Source organism: Salmo salar, chromosome ssa26 (genome assembly GCF_905237065.1).
Source record: "Salmo salar chromosome ssa26, Ssal_v3.1, whole genome shotgun sequence".
In the NCBI taxonomy this organism is placed as follows: domain Eukaryota; kingdom Metazoa; phylum Chordata; class Actinopteri; order Salmoniformes; family Salmonidae; genus Salmo; species Salmo salar.
In genome coordinates, this window is record NC_059467.1 from 46,788,792 (window position 1) to 46,811,641 (window position 22,850).

The 22,850-nt window shown below is 46.1% G+C and overlaps 2 protein-coding genes across 8 annotated transcripts in view; one reads left to right on the forward strand and one right to left on the reverse strand.

Moving 5' to 3' along the window:
• Positions 1 to 1,967: 1,967 nt before the first annotated feature.
• LOC106595307 (TIMELESS-interacting protein) lies at positions 1,968 to 18,141 on the forward strand. Its single transcript, XM_045708101.1, has 8 exons — positions 1,968 to 2,079; positions 5,057 to 5,171; positions 5,459 to 5,552; positions 8,208 to 8,283; positions 8,444 to 8,566; positions 12,586 to 12,649; positions 16,079 to 16,402; positions 16,674 to 18,141. The coding sequence occupies exons 2-8, from the start codon at positions 5,078 to 5,080 to the stop codon at positions 17,657 to 17,659; spliced, it is 1,761 nt and encodes a 586-aa protein (XP_045564057.1). The 5' UTR covers positions 1,968 to 2,079; positions 5,057 to 5,077; the 3' UTR covers positions 17,660 to 18,141.
• Positions 18,142 to 18,219: 78 nt separating this feature from the next.
• Positions 18,220 to 22,850, reverse strand: part of dis3l (DIS3 like exosome 3'-5' exoribonuclease) — an 88,476-nt gene continuing 83,845 nt past the window's right edge. For all 7 annotated transcript variants that reach the window (XM_045708095.1, XM_045708094.1, XM_045708096.1 and 4 more), the window contains 2 exons: positions 19,974 to 20,145; positions 18,220 to 19,717 (listed from right to left, as the gene is read on the reverse strand). In XM_045708095.1, the coding sequence (XP_045564051.1) occupies positions 19,361 to 19,717; positions 19,974 to 20,145 (529 nt within the window). In that variant the 3' untranslated portion in view covers positions 18,220 to 19,360. The remainder of the gene's footprint in view (positions 19,718 to 19,973; positions 20,146 to 22,850) is intronic.

The following is a 22,850-nucleotide window of genomic DNA, read 5'->3' on the forward strand; positions in this document are numbered from 1 at the left end:
AATCAATGAACCATAAACAATGAATGAACATGCACCTGTAGAATGGTCGTTAAGACACTAACAGCTTACAGATGGTAGGCAATTAAGGAAACTTACGACACTTACGACACTAAAGAGGCCTTTCTAAAGAGGCCTTTCTACTGACTCTGAAAAACACCAAAAGAAAGATGCCCAGGATCCCTGCTAATGTCTCTCCTTCCAGTTCTCTGCTGCCAATGACTGGAACGAACTACAAAAATCTCTGAAACTGGAAACACTTATCTCCCTCACTAGCTTTAAGCACCAGCTGTCAGAGCAGCTCACAGATTACTGCACCTGTACATAGCCCATCTATAATTTAGCCCAAACAACTACCTCTTCCCATACTGTATTTATTTATTTTGCTCCTTTGCACCCCATTATTTATATTTCTACTTTGCACTTTCTTCCACTACAAATCTACCATTCCAGTGTTTTACTTGCTATATTGTATTTACTTTGCCACCATGGGCTTTTTTGCCTTTACCTCCCTTATCTCACCTCATTTGCTCACATTGTATATAGACTTATTTTTCTACTGTATTATTGACTGTATGTTTGTTTTACTCCATGTGCAACTCTGTGTTGTTGTATGTGTCGAACTGCTTTGCTTTATCTTGGCCAGGTCGCAATTGTAAATGATAACTTGTTCTCAACTTGCCTACTTGGTTAAATAAAGGTGAAATAAATAAATGTGCGTGAACGTGCCTTAGGCATGCTGCAAGGACGCATGAGGACTGCAGATGTGGCCAGGGCAATAAATTGCAATGTCCGTACTGTGAGACGCCTAAGACAGCACTCTTCACTGGTGAGTCGCGGTTTTGTCTCACCAGGGGTGATGGTCGGATTTGCGTTTATCGTCGAAGGAATGAGCGTTACACCGAGGCCTGTACTCTGGAGCGGGATCGATTTGCAGGTGGAGGGTCCGTCATGGTCTGGGGCGGTGTGTCACAGCATCATCGGACAGAGCTTGTTGTCATTGCAGGCAATCTCAATGCTGTGCGTTACAGGGAAGACATCCTCCTTCCTCATGTGGTAACCTTCCTGCAGGCTCATCCTGACATGACCCTCCAGCATGACAATGCCACCAGCCATACTGCTTGTTGTGTGCATGATTTCCTGCAAAACAGTAATGTCAGTGTTCTGCCATGGCCAGCGAAAAGCCCAGATCTCAATCCCATTGAGCACGTCTGGGACCTGTTTGATCGGAGGGTGAGGTCTAGGGCCACTCCCCCCAGAAATGTCTGGGAACTTGCAGGTGCCTTGGTGGGGTAACATCTCACAGCAAGAACTGGCAAATCTGGTGCAGTCCATGAGGAGGAGATGCACTGCAGTACTTAATGCAGCTGGTGGCCACACCAGATACTGTTACTTTTGAATACAACGGAGAGACGTGGTAACCTTTGACCATGTATTAATCTGACTTTATTAAACAACACCATTCGTCAGAGTAGCCTGTAATTCTCTGTAGAGCAGAGTATGTGTGTAATGTAGATAATTCTGCACATGTGGCAGAAGCTCAGATTTGTTGCTATTGGGAAGAGGGATCCAGAGAATTCGGGAAAATGCAGCCTCTCCGTAATTAGTATTCTAAGTAACAGAATTGAATATAATAGCATAGTACAACGCTACTCCAAGACAAAAAAACCCACATAATTTCTTATGAGATTTCAGGTTGATTGTGCGAATGGTCGCATTTCTCTCAGGTGGCAGGCCACTAGGTAAAATCTGTGCTGTGATTGAAACAAAACAGTTAGAATAGGCCAACAGTTTGTTAAAAGCAGTTACTTTTTGTAGCTATGTCTAATAAGGTGGAAATATATATATTTTTGCCATTACATAGTCACTTACATGACATTCCAGACATATAGAAGAGGGCAGTGTAACCAAACCCCCTTTTCTATTCCCAACACCAACAGATAGTTTGACGACACATGATTGGCTCTTGGTACGCGGAACCAAACAGTTGATTGGTGCATTTGCAAAAAACCGGCAGAAGACAAAAGTGGACGAACAATAATAATACAGTAGCCACTGGAATAGCAACTGTTCATTTGCCAGGTAAAGTGCCCCAGACATAGTTCTCCTCCACATACTAACGACGACACTGTCTTAAGATGTATTTCCCACATCACATTGATGGGATGTCGCTTAATTTGTTGAATCTATCAGTTTCCCGCAACCAACAACAACTAGCTAGCTAACATAGCGCGGTAACGAGCTACTACGCTAACTACAGTACTCATGAAAGCTGGAAAAGTTAGTTAGCCAATCAATCTAGAAGCCTGGCTTTTTATTCGGGTTACGACGTTGTTTATCTGTGTTGTAAACGTTGACTCCTCACGCTTTGATTTGTGTAGCTAATATTGCGCCTAGCTAGTTATGTTAGCTAACTTGGCTAAGTTAGGCCATAGAATGTGAGCCAACCAGTCGGTAAGTTATTAGCTAACGTTAGCTAGTAACTCAGAATGACACTGGCTGTAAGCAGTACAAATGTCTCTTAGTCCTGGATCATGACTCCAATACATTACACATAAATCATTGGACGAAGGCGTTTTCTACAGGGGGGAGTTTTAAGATCCGAACACTCAGTCTGTACATTAACACGCGTCGCTGTTTTGGAAGAATAAGGACCTTATCTTTCATATCAGCGAGAAATATTTGTCAAATTTAAATGGATACGTGCCCTGTTCTGGTTAGTGTTCCCACACAGCCATTTCTCCATGTTACAGCGCTTGTTTCTGGAAGACGAGGCAACAACCTGTGCTAACTAGCCATATACCATGCTCTAACACCTGTGTACCTCAGGAAGTGTACTTTAGTCGGATAGAGGCACACATAGCTGTTAAACTGCTACAGTAGGTTTTTAAAACTGTTGCAGGAACCCCTCTTTATACTTCCATTGGTCCATTTTTAAGCTATTACTCCGGTAGGCAGTGGCTGGCTGTAATACACCATAACGTTGGATACCGATAAACCCCACAGAAGGAAGCGGTGTCTAACATCTAGCTATAGATGTACTATCTAGCTATAGATGTACTATCTAGCTATAGATGTACTATCTAGCTATAGATGTACTATCTAGCTATAGATGTACTATCTAGCTGTACTATCTAGCTATAGATGTACTATCTAGCTGTACTATCTAGCTATAGATGTACTATCTAGCTATAGATGTACTATCTAGCTGTACTATCTAGCTATATATGTACTATCTAGCTGTACTATCTAGCTATAGGTGTACTATCTAGCTATAGATGTACTATCTAGCTGTACTATCAAGCTATATATGTACTATCTAGCTGTACTATCTAGCTATAGGTGTACTATCTAGCTATAGATGTACTATCTAGCTATACTATCTAGCTATAGATGTACTATCTAGTTATAGATAGTACACACCGTTAGACAGTGTCCTTCGTCCCTGCCCGTCGGCCACTGTTTTCTGCAGTTCTGTTAAAGACGGCGAGGGCAGGCGGCAGCCAAGGACACAGTGTGCTAGCTTAGCCAGCTTGTCCACAGGAGGCGGGGGCGACACAGTGTGCTAACTTAGCCAGCTTGTCCTAAGGAGGACTCCTGTCCACAGGTACAAGGGGGGAGGCAAAATGGCCGACGACTGTAGGGGGGAGGCAGAATGGCCGACGACTGTAGGGGGGAGGCAGAATGCCAGACGACTGTAGGGGGGAGGCAGAATGCCCGACGACTGTAGGGGGAGGCAGAATGCCCGACGACTGTAAGGGGGGAGGCAGAATGCCCGACGACTGTAGGGGGGAGGCAGAATGGCCGACGACTGTAGGGGGGAGGCAGAATGCCCGACGACTGTAGGGGGAGGCAGAATGACCGACGACTGTAGGGGGGAGGCAGAATGCCCGACGACTGTAGGGGGGAGGCAGAATGCCCGACGACTGTAGGGGGGAGGCAGAATGCCCGACGACTGTAGGGGGAGGCAGAATGCCCGACGACTGTAGGGGGGAGGCAGAATGGCAGACGACTGGAGGGGGGGAGGCAGAATGGCAGACGACTGGAGGGGGGAGGCAGAATGGCAGACGACTGGAGGGGGGGAGGCAGAATGCCCGACGACTGGAGGGGGGAGGCAGAATGGCCGATGACTGTGGGGGGAGGCAGAATGCCCGACGACTGTAGGGGGAGGCAGAATGCCCGACGACTGTAGGGGAGGCAGAATGCCCGACGACTGGAGGGGGGAGGCAGAATGCCCGACGACTGTAGGGGGAGGCAGAATGACCGACGACTGTAGGGGGGAGGCAGAATGCCCGACGACTGTAGGGGGGAGGCAGAATGCCCGACGACTGTAGGGGGGGAGGCAGAATGCCCGACGACTGTAGGGGGAGGCAGAATGCCCGACGACTGTAGGGGGGAGGCAGAATGGCAGACGACTGGAGGGGGGAGGCAGAATGGCAGACGACTGGAGGGGGGAGGCAGAATGGCAGACGACTGGAGGGGGGAGGCAGAATGCCCGACGACTGGAGGGGGGAGGCAGAATGGCCGATGACTGTGGGGGGAGGCAGAATGCCCGACGACTGTAGGGGGAGGCAGAATGCCCGACGACTGTAGGGGGAGGCAGAATGCCCGACGACTGGAGGGGGGAGGCAGAATGCCCGACGACTGGAGGGGGGAGGCAGAATGGCCGACGACTGTAGGGGGAGGCAGAATGGCCGACGACTGTAGGGGGGAGGCAGAATGGCCGACGACTGTAGGGGGGGAAGCAGAATGGCCGACGACTGTAGGGGGGGAGGCAGAATGGCCGACGACTGTAGGGGGGGAGGCAGAATGGCCGACGACTGTAGGGGGGGAGGCAGAATGGCCGACGACTGTAGGGGGGAGGCCGAGAGCTAGGTGAAGTTATGGTAGCTGTATATATGGCTTACTTACTTTCCCGTCTTATTTCTTGTGTGTTTTTGTATGTAGTGCTATATAGTGATTACTGCATTGTTGGGAAAGGAGTTGGCAAGAAAGGCATTTCACTGTACTCGTGAACATAATACAAGGTGAAATGTAATCCCCCTCTTCTTCCTTGCAGGAGCCCAGTGATAAATGAACCATGGTAGATCCTGACTATGACAACATAGATGAGGAGACCTTTCCTCCTCTCCCACCTCCCTTCTCACCAGGAGAGGGAGGAGATCCTTTTACAGGTGAGGACAATGACAACTATAGCTCACCAGTACCTAGCCTGGTTCCAGATATGCTTGTGCTATTTTGCCGACTGCCATGGTTGCTGTCATGCTTATTATGAGCACAAACAGATCAGGGACCAGACTACACACACAATACCCAACACAAACCTGTGGTCCTACAGGTAGACCGATATGACATCATTATTATTATTATATACACCGCTGGGAGACTTCCTGCTTACTGACATCACGGACAATATAATGGGTAGATATACTTTCCATTGATGGCTGTTGATGTTGTTCAGGGGAGGAGGGCGGAGAGATCTCCAAGTTGGCCGAAGTCCCTGCTGCCAAGAGGAGAGGCGTGAAGAGACCACAGCCTAAACTGGACTCTCAGAGGTACTGTGTATTAGCCTGGAGACGGGTATAAATGAGCGTTTGGATCAGGAACCTCTACAAGCCAGAATGTTGAATAAAATAATATTGTCGTGTACTTTACCGGTTGTCCTTGTGGCTGGTCCTTTTGATGGTAGAACTGTGAGACAATATATTTCACAGGAAAGTATAATTACATCAACTTTTCAAAGCGCTGGTAGTGTGTTCAGATTTCTATCACGTAAAGCATGTAGCAGAACCATGTAAACAGGCTGGGCTAGTGTGCATGCAGCAGAACCATGTAAACAGGCTGGGCTAGTGTGCATGCAGCAGAACCATGTAAACAGGCTGGGCTAGTGTGCATGCAGCAGAACCATGTAAACAGGCTGGGCTAGTGTGCATGCAGCAGAACCATGTAAACAGGCTGGGCTAGTGTGCATGCAGCAGAACCATGTAAACAGGCTGGGCTAGTGTGCATGCAGCAGAACCATGTAAACAGGCTGGGCTAGTGTGCATGCAGCAGAACCATGTAAACAGGCTGGGCTAGTGTGCATGCGACAGAACCATGTAAACAGGCTGGGCTAGTGTGCATGCGACAGAACCATGTAAACAGGCTGGGCTAGTGTGCATGCAGCAGAACCATGTAAACAGGCCGGGCTAGTGTGCATGCGACAGAACCATGTAAACAGGCTGGGCTAGTGTGCATGCGACAGAACCATGTAAACAGGCTGGGCTAGTGTGCATGCAGCAGAACCATGTAAACAGGCTGGGCTAGTGTGCATGCGACAGAACCATGTAAACAGGCTGGGCTAGTGTGCATGCGACAGAACCATGTAAACAGGCTGGGCTAGTGTGCATGCAGCAGAACCATGTAAACAGGCTGGGCTAGTGTGCATGCAGCAGAACCATGTAAACAGGCTGGGCTAGTGTGCATGCAGCAGAACCATGTAAACAGGCTGGGCTAGTGTGCATGCGACAGAACCATGTAAACAGGCTGGGCTAGTGTGCATGCAACAGAACCATGTAAACAGGCTGGGCTAGTGTGCATGCAGCAGAACCATGTAAACAGGCTGGGCTAGTGTGCATGCAGCAGAACCATGTAAACAGGCTGGGCTAGTGTGCATGCAGCAGAACCATGTAAACAGGCTGGGCTAGTGTGCATGCGACAGAACCATGTAAACAGGCTGGGCTAGTGTGCATGCAGCAGAACCATGTAAACAGGCTGGGCTAGTGTGCATGCAGCAGAACCATGTAAACAGGCTGGGCTAGTGTGCATGCAGCAGAACCATGTAAACAGGCTGGGCTAGTGTGCATGCGACAGAACCATGTAAACAGGCTGGGCTAGTGTGCATGCAGCAGAACCATGTAAACAGGCCGGGCTAGTGTGCATGCGACAGAACCATGTAAACAGGCTGGGCTAGTGTGCATGCAGCAGAACCATGTAAACAGGCTGGGCTAGTGTGCATGCAGCAGAACCATGTAAACAGGCTGGGCTAGTGTGCATGCAGCAGAACCATGTAAACAGGCCGGGCTAGTGTGCATGCGACAGAACCATGTAAACAGGCTGGGCTAGTGTGCATGCAGCAGAACCATGTAAACAGGCTGGGCTAGTGTGCATGCAGCAGAACCATGTAAACAGGCCGGGCTAGTGTGCATGCGACAGAACCATGTAAACAGGCTGGGCTAGTGTGCATGCGTCTCCTGCATGTATCATCATCGAGCATCAGGTGATAGAAATATGAAGCACAACCAGCGATTTGAACAGTTGTGTAATTCTACTTTCCTGTGGACACATTGAGTACGCTTACATGCACACAATAATGTGATTTTATTATGGCTAGTCAAATATAATGGTTCGATTTAAAAACGTTTACATGTTTTGTAAGAACAAGGATTTCCCTAATAATAATAACTCTGTTTCCATGGAGACATCTGAAAAGGCTACCTGATGTCTCTCTGATAAATGCAGAACATCACCAGTCTAAATTAACATTCTACCACAGCAAACATGTTATAAAGTTTGTATGTGAGAACTATTTCTAAAACCCATATATTCAGTTGTTCTGAACTCACTTCACTAAAGAGGGAGGCTCTCGGCTGGTGCCCAGCACAGGTGCAGATCAAATACACCACTGGAACGCCGATTAAGGTGTTTACACGTCCTAATAATTTGAAAGATTGCTCAGAAAAGCAGGTGTTTTTATCGGCGTATGCTTACTTTGACCTTACGCTGATTTAAGGTAAGCAGAGTAAGGTGTTTACATGACTAGTGCCATACTCGACCTTCTGACATAATCAGTTTAATATGGAATTGTTAGTGTGCATGTAAACATACTCACTGTCTCCACATTCCTACCTGCAAAAGGACCAACCACACAGACAACTGGTAAAGTAAGTTCAAATATAATTTTATTTAACATTATAGCTTTTACAGGTCATGAGAGAGAGAGAACTTTCCTAATCCAAACGCTCATTTATACCCGACCATGAAAATCAATGTCCGGTTTTGTAGGGTTTTGGCATATTGTCCCTGTTCTGTAACAATCAAAGGACTTTAAAAAACAATGCTTTTGATGATCAAGTCATTGTTGATTCTCTTTGTCTTTGCAGCAACATTGCAGAGCTGTTTGATGTTTGAAGTTCAATAGCTGGTGTTTTTGTTAACATGTTTTACTCCAGGCTGACATCAGAAAGAGGACTTCCGGCTCTTCGCACCCTGTTTGACAACGTTCATTTCAAAGGCAAAGGACATGAGGTAAAGGCTAACAGCAGATTCAAGTATTGTGTCTGTTGGGCAGATGGTCTGTTTTCTCTGTTTTTTTACTCAAAGTGAAAGGCATCGATGATTGCCGAAAGGTTACCCAGTTGACTCCCACAGCAGCTAAAGGGTGTGTTGTATGTGTGTTTTCCACCAGGCTGAGGACTTACGGGTGCTGATGCAGAGGATGGAGAACTGGGCTCACAGGCTGTACCCCAAACTACAGTTTGAAGACTTCATAGACAAACTGGAGACGCTAGGCGGCAAGAAAGAAGTCCAGGTCAGACTGACAGGCCCTTGTTGTTATAACCAACATCCAGGTCAGACTGACAGGCCCTTGTTGTTATAACCAACATCCAGGTCAGACTGACAGGCCCTTGTTGTTATAACCAACATCCAGGTCAGACTGACAGGCCCTTGTTGTTATAACCAACATCCAGGTCAGACTGACAGGCCCTTGTTGTTATAACCAACATCCAGGTCAGACTGACAGGCCCTTGTTGTTATAACCAACATCCAGGTCAGACTGACAGGCCCTTGTTGTTATAACCAACATCCAGGTCAGACTGACAGGCCCTTGTTGTTATAACCAACATCCAGGTCAGACTGACAGGCCCTTGTTGTTATAACCAACATCCAGGTCAGACTGACACACCCTTGTTGTTATAACCAACATCCAGGTCACACTGACAGGCCCTTGTTGTTATAACCAACATCCAGGTCAGACTGACAGGCCCTTGTTGTTATAACCAACATCCAGGTCAGACTGACAGGCCCTTGTTGTTATAACCAACATCCAGGTCACACTGACAGGCCCTTGTTGTTATAACCAACATCCAGGTCACACTGACAGGCCCTTGTTGTTATAACCAACATCCAGGTCAGACTGACAGGCCCTTGTTGTTATAACCAACATCCAGGTCAGACTGACAGGCCCTTGTTGTTATAACCAACATCCAGGTCACACTGACAGGCCCTTGTTGTTATAACCAACATCCAGGTCACACTGACAGGCCCTTGTTGTTATAACCAACATCCAGGTCAGACTGACAGGCCCTTGTTGTTATAACCAACATCCAGGTCAGACTGACAGGCCCTTGTTGTTATAACCAACATCCAGGTCAGACTGACACACCCTTGTTGTTATAACCAACATCCAGGTCAGACTGACAGGCCCTTGTTGTTATAACCAACATCCAGGTCAGACTGACAGGCCCTTGTTGTTATAACCAACATCCAGGTCAGACTGACAAGCCCTTGTTGTTATAACCAACATCCAGGTCAGACTGACAAGCCCTTGTTGTTATAACCAACATCCAGGTCAGACTGACAGGCCCTTGTTGTTATAACCAACATCCAGGTCACACTGACAGGCCCTTGTTGTTATAACCAACATCCAGGTCAGACTGACAGGCCCTTGTTGTTATAACCAACATCCAGGTCAGACTGACAGGCCCTTGTTGTTATAACCAACATCCAGGTCAGACTGACACACCCTTGTTGTTATAACCAACATCCAGGTCAGACTGACAGGCCCTTGTTGTTATAACCAACATCCAGGTCAGACTGACACACCCTTGTTGTTATAACCAACATCCAGGTCAGACTGACAGGCCCTTGTTGTTATAACCAACATCCAGGTCAGACTGACACACCCTTGTTGTTATAACCAACATCCAGGTCAGACTGACACACCCTTGTTGTTATAACCAACATCCAGGTCAGACTGACAGGCCCTTGTTGTTATAACCAACATCCAGGTCAGACTGACACACCCTTGTTGTTATAACCAACATCCAGGTCAGACTGACAGGCCCTTGTTGTTATAACCAACATCCAGGTCAGACTGACACACCCTTGTTGTTATAACCAACATCCAGGTCAGACTGACACACCCTTGTTGTTATAACCAACATCCAGGTCAGACTGACAGGCCCTTGTTGTTATAACCAACATCCAGGTCAGACTGACAGGCCCTTGTTGTTATAACCAACATCCAGGTCAGACTGACAGGCCCTTGTTGTTATAACCAACATCCAGGTCAGACTGACAGGCCCTTGTTGTTATAACCAACATCCAGGTCACACTGACAGGCCCTTGTTGTTATAACCAACATCCAGGTCAGACTGACAGGCCCTTGTTGTTATAACCAACATCCAGGTCAGACTGACAGGCCCTTGTTGTTATAACCAACATCCAGGTCAGACTGACACACCCTTGTTGTTATAACCAACATCCAGGTCAGACTGACAGGCCCTTGTTGTTATAACCAACATCCAGGTCAGACTGACAGGCCCTTGTTGTTATAACCAACATCCAGGTCAGACTGACAGGCCCTTGTTGTTATAACCAACATCCAGGTCAGACTGACAAGCCCTTGTTGTTATAACCAACATCCAGGTCAGACTGACAGGCCCTTGTTGTTATAACCAACATCCAGGTCAGACTGACAGGCCCTTGTTGTTATAACCAACATCCAGGTCAGACTGACAGGCCCTTGTTGTTATAACCAACATCCAGGTCAGACTGACAGGCCCTTGTTGTTATAACCAACATCCAGGTCAGACTGACAGGCCCTTGTTGTTATAACCAACATCCAGGTCAGACTGACACACCCTTGTTGTTATAACCAACATCCAGGTCAGACTGACAGGCCCTTGTTGTTATAACCAACATCCAGGTCAGACTGACACACCCTTGTTGTTATAACCAACATCCAGGTCAGACTGACAGGCCCTTGTTGTTATAACCAACATCCAGGTCAGACTGACAGGCCCTTGTTGTTATAACCAACATCCAGGTCAGACTGACACACCCTTGTTGTTATAACCAACATCCAGGTCAGACTGACAGGCCCTTGTTGTTATAACCAACATCCAGGTCAGACTGACACACCCTTGTTGTTATAACCAACATCCAGGTCAGACTGACAGGCCCTTGTTGTTATAACCAACATCCAGGTCAGACTGACAGGCCCTTGTTGTTATAACCAACATCCAGGTCAGACTGACACAGCCTTGTTGTTATAACCAACATCCAGGTCAGACTGACAGGCCCTTGTTGTTATAACCAACATCCAGGTCAGACTGACACACCCTTGTTGTTATAACCAACATCCAGGTCAGACTGACAGGCCCTTGTTGTTATAACCAACATCCAGGTCAGACTGACAGGCCCTTGTTGTTATAACCAACATCCAGGTCAGACTGACAGGCCCTTGTTGTTATAACCAACATCCAGGTCAGACTGACAGGCCCTTGTTGTTATAACCAACATCCAGGTCAGACTGACAGGCCCTTGTTGTTATAACCAACATCCAGGTCAGACTGACAGGCCCTTGTTGTTATAACCAACATCCAGGTCACACTGACAGGCCCTTGTTGTTATAACCAACATCCAGGTCAGACTGACACACCCTTGTTGTTATAACCAACATCCAGGTCAGACTGACAGGCCCTTGTTGTTATAACCAACATCCAGGTCAGACTGACACACCCTTGTTGTTATAACCAACATCCAGGTCAGACTGACAGGCCCTTGTTGTTATAACCAACATCCAGGTCAGACTGACAGGCCCTTGTTGTTATAACCAACATCCAGGTCAGACTGACAGGCCCTTGTTGTTATAACCAACATCCAGGTCAGACTGACAGGCCCTTGTTGTTATAACCAACATCCAGGTCAGACTGACAGGCCCTTGTTGTTATAACCAACATCCAGGTCAGACTGACACACCCTTGTTGTTATAACCAACATCCAGGTCAGACTGACAGGCCCTTGTTGTTATAACCAACATCCAGGTCAGACTGGCAGGCCCTTGTTGTTATAACCAACATCCAGGTCAGACTGACAGGCCCTTGTTGTTATAACCAACATCCAGGTCAGACTGGCAGGCCCTTGTTGTTATAACCAACATCCAGGTCAGACTGACAGGCCCTTGTTGTTATAACCAACATCCAGGTCAGACTGACACGCCCTTGTTGTTATAACCAACATCCAGGTCAGACTGACACACCCTTGTTGTTATAACCAACATCCAGGTCAGACTGACAGGCCCTTGTTGTTATAACCAACATCCAGGTCAGACTGGCAGGCCCTTGTTGTTATAACCAACATCCAGGTCAGACTGACAGGCCCTTGTTGTTATAACCAACATCCAGGTCAGACTGGCAGGCCCTTGTTGTTATAACCAACATCCAGGTCAGACTGGCAGGCCCTTGTTGTTATAACCAACATCCTGAAGCGTGGTGGTGTCAGTAGAAGTAGTAAGGATGATGATGTGAATGTTTTATTTCTCAGACCTGTCTCAAGAGAATACGGTTGGACATGCCGTTAATACATGAAGACTTCATAGGAGACGCCGGTGAGAGGACAACATCACTAACTACATTTAGTATTAGAAAGGATTCAGTATGTATCAAGTGACTCAGAGTGGGAGTGCTGATTTTAGGATCAGTTTAGCCTTGTACACAACAATGAATAAGATTATACGTACAGGAGGACCTGATCCTAGATCAGAACTCCTACTCTGAGACGCTTAACACATACAGTCCCAGATCAATAGTAGTAATGTCGAGAGGTAGATATGACACAGTCCCAGATCAATAGTATTGTCTAGAGGTAGATATGACACAGTCCCAGATCAATAGTAGTAGTGTCTAGAGGTAGATATGACACAGTCCCAGATCAATAGTAGTAATGTCGAGAGGTAGATATGATACAGTCCCAGATCAATAGTAGTAATGTCGAGAGGTAGATATGATAGAGTCCCAGATCAATAGTATTGTCTAGAGGTAGATATGACACAGTCCCAGATCAATAGTAGTAATGTCGAGAGGTAGATATGATACAGTCCCAGATCAATAGTAGTGTCTAGAGGTAGATATGACACAGTCCCAGATCAATAGTAGTAGTAGTGTCTAGAGGTAGATATGACACAGTCCCAGATCAATAGTAGTAATAGTGTCTAGAGGTAGATATGACACAGTCCCAGATCAATAGTAGTAATGTCGAGAGGTAGATATGATACAGTCCCAGATCAATAGTAGTGTCTAGAGGTAGATATGACACAGTCCCAGATCAATAGTATTGTCTAGAGGTAGATATGACACAGTCCCAGATCAATAGTTGTAGTGTCTAGAGGTAGATATGATACAGTCCCAGATCAATAGTAGTGTCAAGAGGTAGATATGACACAGTCCCAGATCAATAGTAGTAGTAGTGTCTAGAGGTAGATATGACACAGTCCCAGATCAATAGTAGTAATGTCGAGAGGTAGATATGATACAGTCCCAGATCAATAGTAGTAATGTCGAGAGGTAGATATGATACAGTCCCAGATCAATAGTATTGTCTAGAGGTAGATATGACACAGTCCCAGATCAATAGTAGTAGTGTCTAGAGGTAGATATGACACAGTCCCAGATCAATAGTAGTAGTGTCTAGAGGTAGATATGACACAGTCCCAGATCAATAGTAGTAATGTCGAGAGGTAGATATGATACAGTCCCAGATCAATAGTAGTGTCTAGAGGTAGATATGATACAGTCCCAGATCAATAGTAGTAGTGTCTAGAGGTAGATATGATACAGTCCCAGATCAATAGTAGTAGTAGTGTCGAGAGGTAGATATGACACAGTCCCAGATCAATAGTAGTAATAGTGTCTAGAGGTAGATATGACACAGTCCCAGATCAATAGTAGTAATAGTGTCTAGAGGTAGATATGACACAGTCCCAGATCAATAGTAGTAATGTCGAGAGGTAGATATGACACAGTCCCAGATCAATAGTAGTAGTGTCTAGAGGTAGATATGACACAGTCCCAGATCAATAGTAGTAATAGTGTCTAGAGGTAGATATGACACAGTCCCAGATCAATAGTAGTAATGTCTAGAGGTAGATATGACACAGTCCCAGATCAATAGTAGTGTCTAGAGGTAGATATGATACAGTCCCAGATCAATAGTAGTGTCTAGAGGTAGATATGACACAGTCCCAGATCAATAGTATTGTCTAGAGGTAGATATGACACAGTCCCAGATCAATAGTAGTAGTGTCTAGAGGTAGATATGACACAGTCCCAGATCAATAGTAGTGTCTAGAGGTAGATATGACACAGTCCCAGATCAATAGTAATAGTGTCTAGAGGTAGATATGATACAGTCCCAGATCAATAGTAGTGTCAAGAGGTAGATATGACACAGTCCCAGATCAATAGTAGTGTCTAGAGGTAGATATGACACAGTCCCAGATCAATAGTAGTAGTGTCTAGAGGTAGATATGATACAGTCCCAGATCAATAGTAGTAATGTCTAGAGGTAGATATGACACAGTCCCAGATCAATAGTAGTGTCTAGAGGTAGATATGACACAGTCCCAGATCAATAGTAGTAGTGTCTAGAGGTAGATATGACACAGTCCCAGATCAATAGTAGTGTCTAGAGGTAGATATGACACAGTCCCAGATCAATAGTAGTAGTGTCTAGAGGTAGATATGACACAGTCCCAGATCAATAGTAGTAGTGTCTAGAGGTAGATAGGACACAGTCCCAGATCAATAGTAGTAATGTCGAGAGGTAGATATGACACAGTCCCAGATCAATAGTAGTAGTGTCTAGAGGTAGATATGATACAGTCCCAGATCAATAGTAGTAGTGTCTAGAGGTAGATATGACACAGTCCCAGATCAATAGTAGTGTCTAGAGGTAGATATGACACAGTCCCAGATCAATAGTAGTAGTGTCTAGAGGTAGATATGACACAGTCCCAGATCAATAGTAGTAGTGTCTAGAGGTAGATAGGACACAGTCCCAGATCAATAGTAGTAGTGTCTAGAGGTAGATATGACACAGTCCCAGATCAATAGTAGTGTCTAGAGGTAGATATGACACAGTCCCAGATCAATAGTAGTGTCTAGAGGTAGATATGACACAGTCCCAGATCAATAGTAGTGTCTAGAGGTAGATAGGACACAGTCCCAGATCAATAGTAGTAGTGTCTAGAGGTAGATATGACACAGTCCCAGATCAATAGTAGTGTCTAGAGGTAGATATGACACAGTCCCAGATCAATAGTAGTAGTGTCTAGAGGTAGATATGACACAGTCCCAGATCAATAGTAGTGTCTAGAGGTAGATATGACACAGTCCCAGATCAATAGTAGTAGTGTCTAGAGGTAGATATGACACAGTCCCAGATCAATAGTAGTGTCTAGAGGTAGATATGACACAGTCCCAGATCAATAGTAGTAGTGTCTAGAGGTAGATATGACACAGTCCCAGATCAATAGTAGTAGTGTCTAGAGGTAGATATGACACAGTCCCAGATCAATAGTAGTAGTGTCTAGAGGTAGATATGACACAGTCCCAGATCAATAGTAGTAGTGTCTAGAGGTAGATATGACACAGTCCCAGATCAATAGTAGTGTCTAGAGGTAGATATGACACAGTCCCAGATCAATAGTAGTGTCTAGAGGTAGATATGACACAGTCCCAGATCAATAGTAGTGTCTAGAGGTAGATAGGACACAGTCCCAGATCAATAGTAGTAGTGTCTAGAGGTAGATATGACACAGTCCCAGATCAATAGTAGTGTCTAGAGGTAGATATGACACAGTCCCAGATCAATAGTAGTGTCTAGAGGTAGATATGACACAGTCCCAGATCAATAGTAGTGTCTAGAGGTAGATATGATGTAGTAGTAGATTGGTATTGGTTTCTAGCAGTCATAAACTGATTTTACAAAATGAGATTTGGCTTTCAGTATTCTAATTGACCAATCTCCATTGATCTAGGTGAGGACGACGCCGCGGTGTCGAGAGACGGACGTGTCGTCAACCATGACGACCCAGACCCGTTTGGAGATGGGGGTTTCGCTGAAGACCCCTCAGGACTGGTCCCCTCTACCCCAGCCGCTGCTCCCTCCCTGTTCCCTTCCTCCCAGGCTGGCCCGGTCCACTCCACCCCAGCCGCTGCTCCCTCCCTGTTCCCTTCCTCCCAGGCTGGCCCGGTCCACTCCACCCCAGCCCCCTCCCTGACAGAGGAACAGCAGAGACGTATAGAACTCAACAAACGGCTTGCCTTAGAGCGGAGACTGGCCCGCATGCAGCAACACACAGGTCAGACACTACGTCACACTCAGTGCAAAACATCTAAACTACCTGACATTGAGCTTGTTGGTGAGGATCGGCCTGATCAAGGCACAATCACTAATCTATTTGGGATGCAAGATGGTTTTGTAGATCAGTGATGCACTGAGCCTGGCTTGTTCAGGCTGACCCTCTCAATCACACTGACTGACTTCATGTGCTGCATTGTTGACAATCCAATACATACATTTCCATTTTAGCCTTGATGGAGGACAATAAAGTTTCTCCCTCCCTCTCTCAGATGGCTCCCAGGAGGTTACCTCCAGCCAGTCAGCAGACGGACCCTCTACCTCCCAGCCCCAGGAGATGGCCTCCAGCCAGTCAGCAGACGGACCCTCTACCTCCCAGCCCCAGGAGATGGCCTCCAGCCAGTCAGCAGACGGACCCTCTACCTCCCAGCCCCAGGAGATGGCCTCCAGCCAGTCAGCAGACGGACCCTCTACCTCCCAGCCCCAGGAGATGGCCTCCAGCCAGTCAGCAGACGGACCCTCTACCTCCCAGCCCCAGGAGATGGCCTCCAGCCAGTCAGCAGACGGACCCTCTACCTCCCAGCCCCAGGAGATGGCCTCCAGCCAGTCAGCAGACGGACCCTCTACCTCCCAGCCCCAGGAGATGGCCTCCAGCCAGTCAGCAGACGGACCCTCTACCTCCCAGCCCCAGGAGATGGCCTCCAGCCAGTCAGCAGACGGACCCTCTACCTCCCAGCCCCAGGAGATGGCCTCCAGCCAGTCAGCAGACGGACCCTCTACCTCCCAGCCCCAGGAGATGACCTCCAGCCAGTCAGCAGACAGACCCTCTACCTCCCAGCCCCAGGAGATGGCCTCCAGCCAGTCAGCAGACGGACCCTCTACCTCCCAGCCCCAGGAGATGGCCTCCAGCCAGTCAGCAGACGGACCCTCTACCTCCCAGCCCCAGGAGATGGCCTCCAGCCAGTCAGCAGACAGACCCTCTACCTCCCAGCCCCAGGAGATGGCCTCCAGCCAGTCAGCAGACAGACCCTCTACCTCCCAGCCCCAGGAGATGGCCTCCAGCCAGTCAGCAGACGGACCCTCTACCTCCCAGCCCCAGGAGATGGCCTCCAGCCAGTCAGCAGACGGACCCTCGACCAGGTCCTCCTCACACCCCTTCCCCAGCCAGCAGCAGCAGCAGGATGAAGACCCGGACCAGGGAGACCCAGAGGACAAGGGCCAGACCGGACAGAGCTCTAAACACAGCTTCCCCTGCTGAAGCTGACTCCCTGGTGTGTGAGGGAGCAGTAGCCAGCCCCTATACACACTGACCCAGCACTATGGGACGCTGTCCTCTAGGACTGACAACTCATCTGAGGATGTTTTCTCAATGAAGTTTAAACAAATCTAAAACATGGTCATGTGTTGTCAACCATTTTTACTCTTTAATAAATGTTGCCATACGGGCCAAACATTCTGTTGTAGAGCTCATGTCCTGTTTCCTTTCCTTGTTGCTCTTCACAACGCCGTAGAAAACACACGACAAGCCGTAGAAAAATAAAATAAGTTGCTTTCTATAATAGACTGATTGGCAGACAGGACAATGTCCTCTCTCCACTAGTCTTGTGTATTATAACCTGTAGGAGTCTCTCTTGTTCAGATCACTGTGTCTTGTATTCATGCTTTTATTAAAACCTCTTGTCATCAATTCTAGCCTTTTTTCCTGTCCTAAATAAATAAAATGTGAATGTATTTACCTGACGCCTTGTGGACATTTGACTTAACAGCATGATACGTTTGATCTTCACCCAGATAAATAAACATTTCACTGTTCAACTGTCAGGTTTGGTAATGCACTTTAATTCATTTAAAACATTATACAATGGAATAGCTTTTCACAAGATACCAACTGCCAAAAATATTCCAAAAATATATTTAGGTTAAAATACAAGACCAGGCTGTACAATGGCATTGTGTCAGGCGTCAGTATAGAGTTCAGTGAAAAAACTATTCTACATCTCCCTAATGTGTTCAATCAAATACAGAACATCACAAATGTTTGGTAAAAACTGTAGCTGCTTGTTCCAGGTGTTGTTTCTATGGTAACTATCCTGTTAAGACCAGAGCTGCTGCTTGTTCCAGATGTTTCTATGGTAACTATCCTGTGAAGACCAGAGCTGCTGTTTGTTCCAGATGTTTCTATGGTAACTATCCTGTTAAGACCAGAGCTGCTGCTTGTTCCAGATGTTTCTATGGTAACTATCCTGTGAAGACCAGAGCTGCTGTTTGTTCCAGATGTTTCTATGGTAACTATCCTGTTAAGACCAGAGCTGCTGTTTGTTCCTGGTGTTGAGTTAAGACCAGAGCTGCTGCTTGTTCCAGGTGTTGTTTCTATGGTAACTATCCTGTTAAGACCAGAGCTGCTGCTTGTTCCAGATGTTTCTATGGTAACTATCCTGTTAAGACCAGAGCTGCTGTTTGTTCCAGGTGTTGTTTCTATGGTAACTGTCCTGTTGAGTTAAGACCAGAGCTGCTGCTTGTTTCAGATGTTTCTATGGTAACTGTCCTGTTGAGAGCTGTTCCTGAATCAGTATGTATATAATATTACATGCATCCGTCTCATCTCACAACTTCAATCATCTGTTCATTTTCCAAATAAGACTAAAGATGTGCCTAAGTAGAGTTCAGTAACCAAGGTGATAACACCCAGGATGTACAGTAAGATAGTCAGTCCAGAGGGTCTGTCTGCATGCTGGTGAAGTCCATGAAAAGCACCACAATCTGATCCTGAGTCAGTGTTAAAGTTTGATGCTGATGTTGACCGGTTACTCTGCCTTCTGCACCTCCTTACTCTTCAACCGCACCCCTCCTCCACAATAATCTGACCCAGAATCAGTGTTAAAGTTTTATGTAGTTCTATGCTGATGTACTGCAGACCAAAGCAGCTGTTCCCAGACCTGTTCCTCCACCACCACCTCATCTATGCTGACGTAGCACAAGCCTGAGCGGCTGCTCCCAGACCACCTCCTGCTCCACAGGCAGCCAGGTCCAGCAAAGCCAGCTCCCTGACCTCCTCCAGGAGAGAGTAGAGGTTGGGACATTTACTCTGTCTGAACTCTCTCTCCTCCTTGGACAGTTTGGGGGCCCGGCCCCTCTTCTCCTCCGCCTGCTGAGAGGCCTCCTCTGCCTGCCGAACCACCTCCTGGACCAGCTGGGACCGGCCCCTAGCCCCCTGGGGCTGGGCCTGAGTCTCGGGGGCCTGGTGGGGCCTGTTGCTGACCACTTCCAGACGGATTGTGTCTGAGTGACAACGTGATGGTTGTACTGAGATACGCACCTGAGGGGAAGAGGGGGGAAATAGTACGAGCATTAGTTCATCTGTAAAGTACTGAAGCCTGAGGAGCAGCTGGTTAGACCAATCAGAGGTGTTAAGAGTAGGGCCGGAACATAGCTCTCCAGGAGGAACGTGGGCCCCCTCAGGGCCTGTATTCACAAAGCGTCTCAAGGTAGTCCCCCCCCTCCTCTTCAAAACGGATCCTATAACAGCACTCCTAGTCTTAAGACACTTTGTAAAGTAATTGAGTACAACTCACGGTGATGTGTTGGAACAGGTTGAAGGTGGAGGTGCCAGCAGCAGTAGTGGTAGTGATGTGGTCCAGGTATCTCTGTAGAGAACCAGTCTGCCAGTCACATCCTCCATCCTGTCTCTCACTCACCACCTGGCCCTCTCTGTTCTTCAGGTACACTGCCCCCTTCAGGCCATACCTGGGAACACATACAGTTGTCAGTGTGTTACAGTACTCTTTTTAATCAACCTAGTTATGGATATTGTTTGAGAAATATCTCAACATAAATCACTGTACAGAGTATAGTGATTTCTACTGTATGTTTTTGCTCAGTTCAATGGTAGCCTGGTCTCAGATCTATTTGTGCTGTCTTGTCAACTCCTATGATTTATTGGTTGGCAATGACCATATGAGTTGGTAAGACAGCACCAACAGATCTGGGACCAGCTCTACTGTTATAACCTTACTGTGATATGAAGACCAGTTCTACTGTTATGACCTTACTGTGATATGAAGACCAGTTCTACTGTTATGACCTTACTGTTATAACCTTACTGTGATATGAAGACCAGCTCTACTGTTATGACCTTACTGTGGTATGAAGACCAGCTCTACTGTTATGACCTTACTGTTATAACCTTACTGTGGTATGAAGACCAGTTCTACTGTTATGACCTTACTGTGATATGAAGACCAGTTCTACTGTTATGACCTTACTGTGATATGAAGACCAGTTCTACTGTTATGACCTTACTGTTATAACCTTACTGTGGTATGAAGACCAGCTCTACTGTTATAACCTTACTGTGGTATGAAGACCAGCTCTACTGTTATGACCTTACTGTTATAACCTTACTGTGATATGAAGACCAGCTCTACTGTTATGACCTTACTGTGATATGAAGACCAGTTCTACTGTTATGACCTTACTGTGGTATGAAGACCAGCTCTACTGTTATGACCTTACTGTGGTATGAAGACCAGTTCTACTGTTATAACCTTACTGTTATAACCTTACTGTGATATGAAGACCAGCTCTACTGTTATAACCTTACTGTGGTATGAAGACCAGCTCTACTGTTATAACCTTACTGTTATAACCTTACTGTGATATGAAGACCAGCTCTACTGTTATAACCTTACTGTTATGACCTTACTGTGGTATGAAGACCAGCTCTACTGTTATGACCTTACTGTGGTATGAAGACCAGCTCTACTGTTATAACCTTACTGTTATAACCTTACTGTGATATGAAGACCAGCTCTACTGTTATAACCTTACTGTTATGACCTTACTGTGGTATGAAGACCAGCTCTACTGTTATAACCTTACTGTTATGACCTTACTGTGGTATGAAGACCAGCTCTACTGTTATGACCTTACTGTGGTATGAAGACCAGCTCTACTGTTATAACCTTACTGTTATGACCTTACTGTGGTATGAAGACCAGCTCTACTGTTATAACCTTACTGTGGTATGAAGACCAGCTCTACTGTTATGACCTTACTGTGATATGAAGACCAGTTCTACTGTTATGACCTTACTGTGATATGAAGACCAGCTCTACTGTTATGACCTTACTGTGATATGAAGACCAGCTCTACTGTTATAACCTTACTGTTATAACCTTACTGTGGTATGAAGACCAGCTCTACTGTTATGACCTTACTGTGGTATGAAGACCAGCTCTACTGTTATAACCTTACTGTGGTATGAAGACCAGCTCTACTGTTATGACCTTACTGTGGTATGAAGTCCAGCTCAATTGTTATGACCTTACTGTTATAACCTTACTGTGGTATGAAGACCAGCTCTACTGTTATGACCTTACTGTGATATGAAGACCAGCTCTACTGTTATGACCTTACTGTGATATGAAGACCAGCTCTACTGTTACGACCTTACTGTGGTATGAAGACCAGCTCTACTGTTATAACCTTACTGTGGTATGAAGACCAGCTCTACTGTTATGACCTTACTGTGATATGAAGACCAGCTCTACTGTTATGACCTTACTGTGATATGAAGACCAGCTCTACTGTTATGACCTTACTGTGGTATGAAGACCAGCTCTACTGTTATAACCTTACTGTGGTATGAAGACCAGCTCTACTGTTATGACCTTACTGTGGTATGAAGACCAGCTCTACTGTTATGACCTTACTGTTATAACCTTACTGTGGTATGAAGACCAGTTCTACTGTTATGACCTTACTGTTATAACCTTACTGTGGTATGAAGACCAGCTCTACTGTTATGACCTTACTGTTATAACCTTACTGTGGTATGAAGACCAGCTCTACTGTTATAACCTTACTGTTATAACCTTACTGTGGTATGAAGACCAGCTCTACTGTTATAATCGTACTGTGGTATGAAGACCAGCTCTACTGTTATGACCTTACTGTGATATGAAGACCAGCTCTACTGTTATGACCTTACTGTGATATGAAGACCAGCTCTACTGTTATAACCTTACTGTGGTAGGAAGACCAGCTCTACTGTTATAACCTTACTGTGATATGAAGACCAGCTCTACTGTTATAACCTTACTGTGGTATGAAGACCAGCTCTACTGTTATGACCTTACTGTGGTATGAAGACCAGCTCTACTGTTATAACCTTACTGTGGTAGGAAGACCAGCTCTACTGTTATAACCTTACTGTGGTATGAAGACCAGTTCTACTGTTATGACCTTACTGTTATAACCTTACTGTGATATGAAGACCAGCTCTACTGTTATGACCTTACTGTGGTATGAAGACCAGCTCTACTGTTATAACCTTACTGTGGTAGGAAGACCAGCTCTACTGTTATAACCTTACTGTGGTATGAAGACCAGTTCTACTGTTATGACCTTACTGTTATAACCTTACTGTGGTATGAAGACCAGCTCAACTG

Bases quoted from the DNA above. Each gene is read 5' to 3' on its own strand.
- LOC106595307 (XM_045708101.1), top strand. From the start codon at position 5,078: ATGGTAGATCCTGACTATGACAACATAGATGAGGAGACCTTTCCTCCT. The intron at 5,172-5,458 runs GTGAGGACAATG...GATGTTGTTCAG, and splicing joins GGGAGGAGATCCTTTTACAG to GGGAGGAGGGCGGAGAGATC. The intron at 16,403-16,673 runs GTCAGACACTAC...TCCCTCTCTCAG, and splicing joins CCGCATGCAGCAACACACAG to ATGGCTCCCAGGAGGTTACC.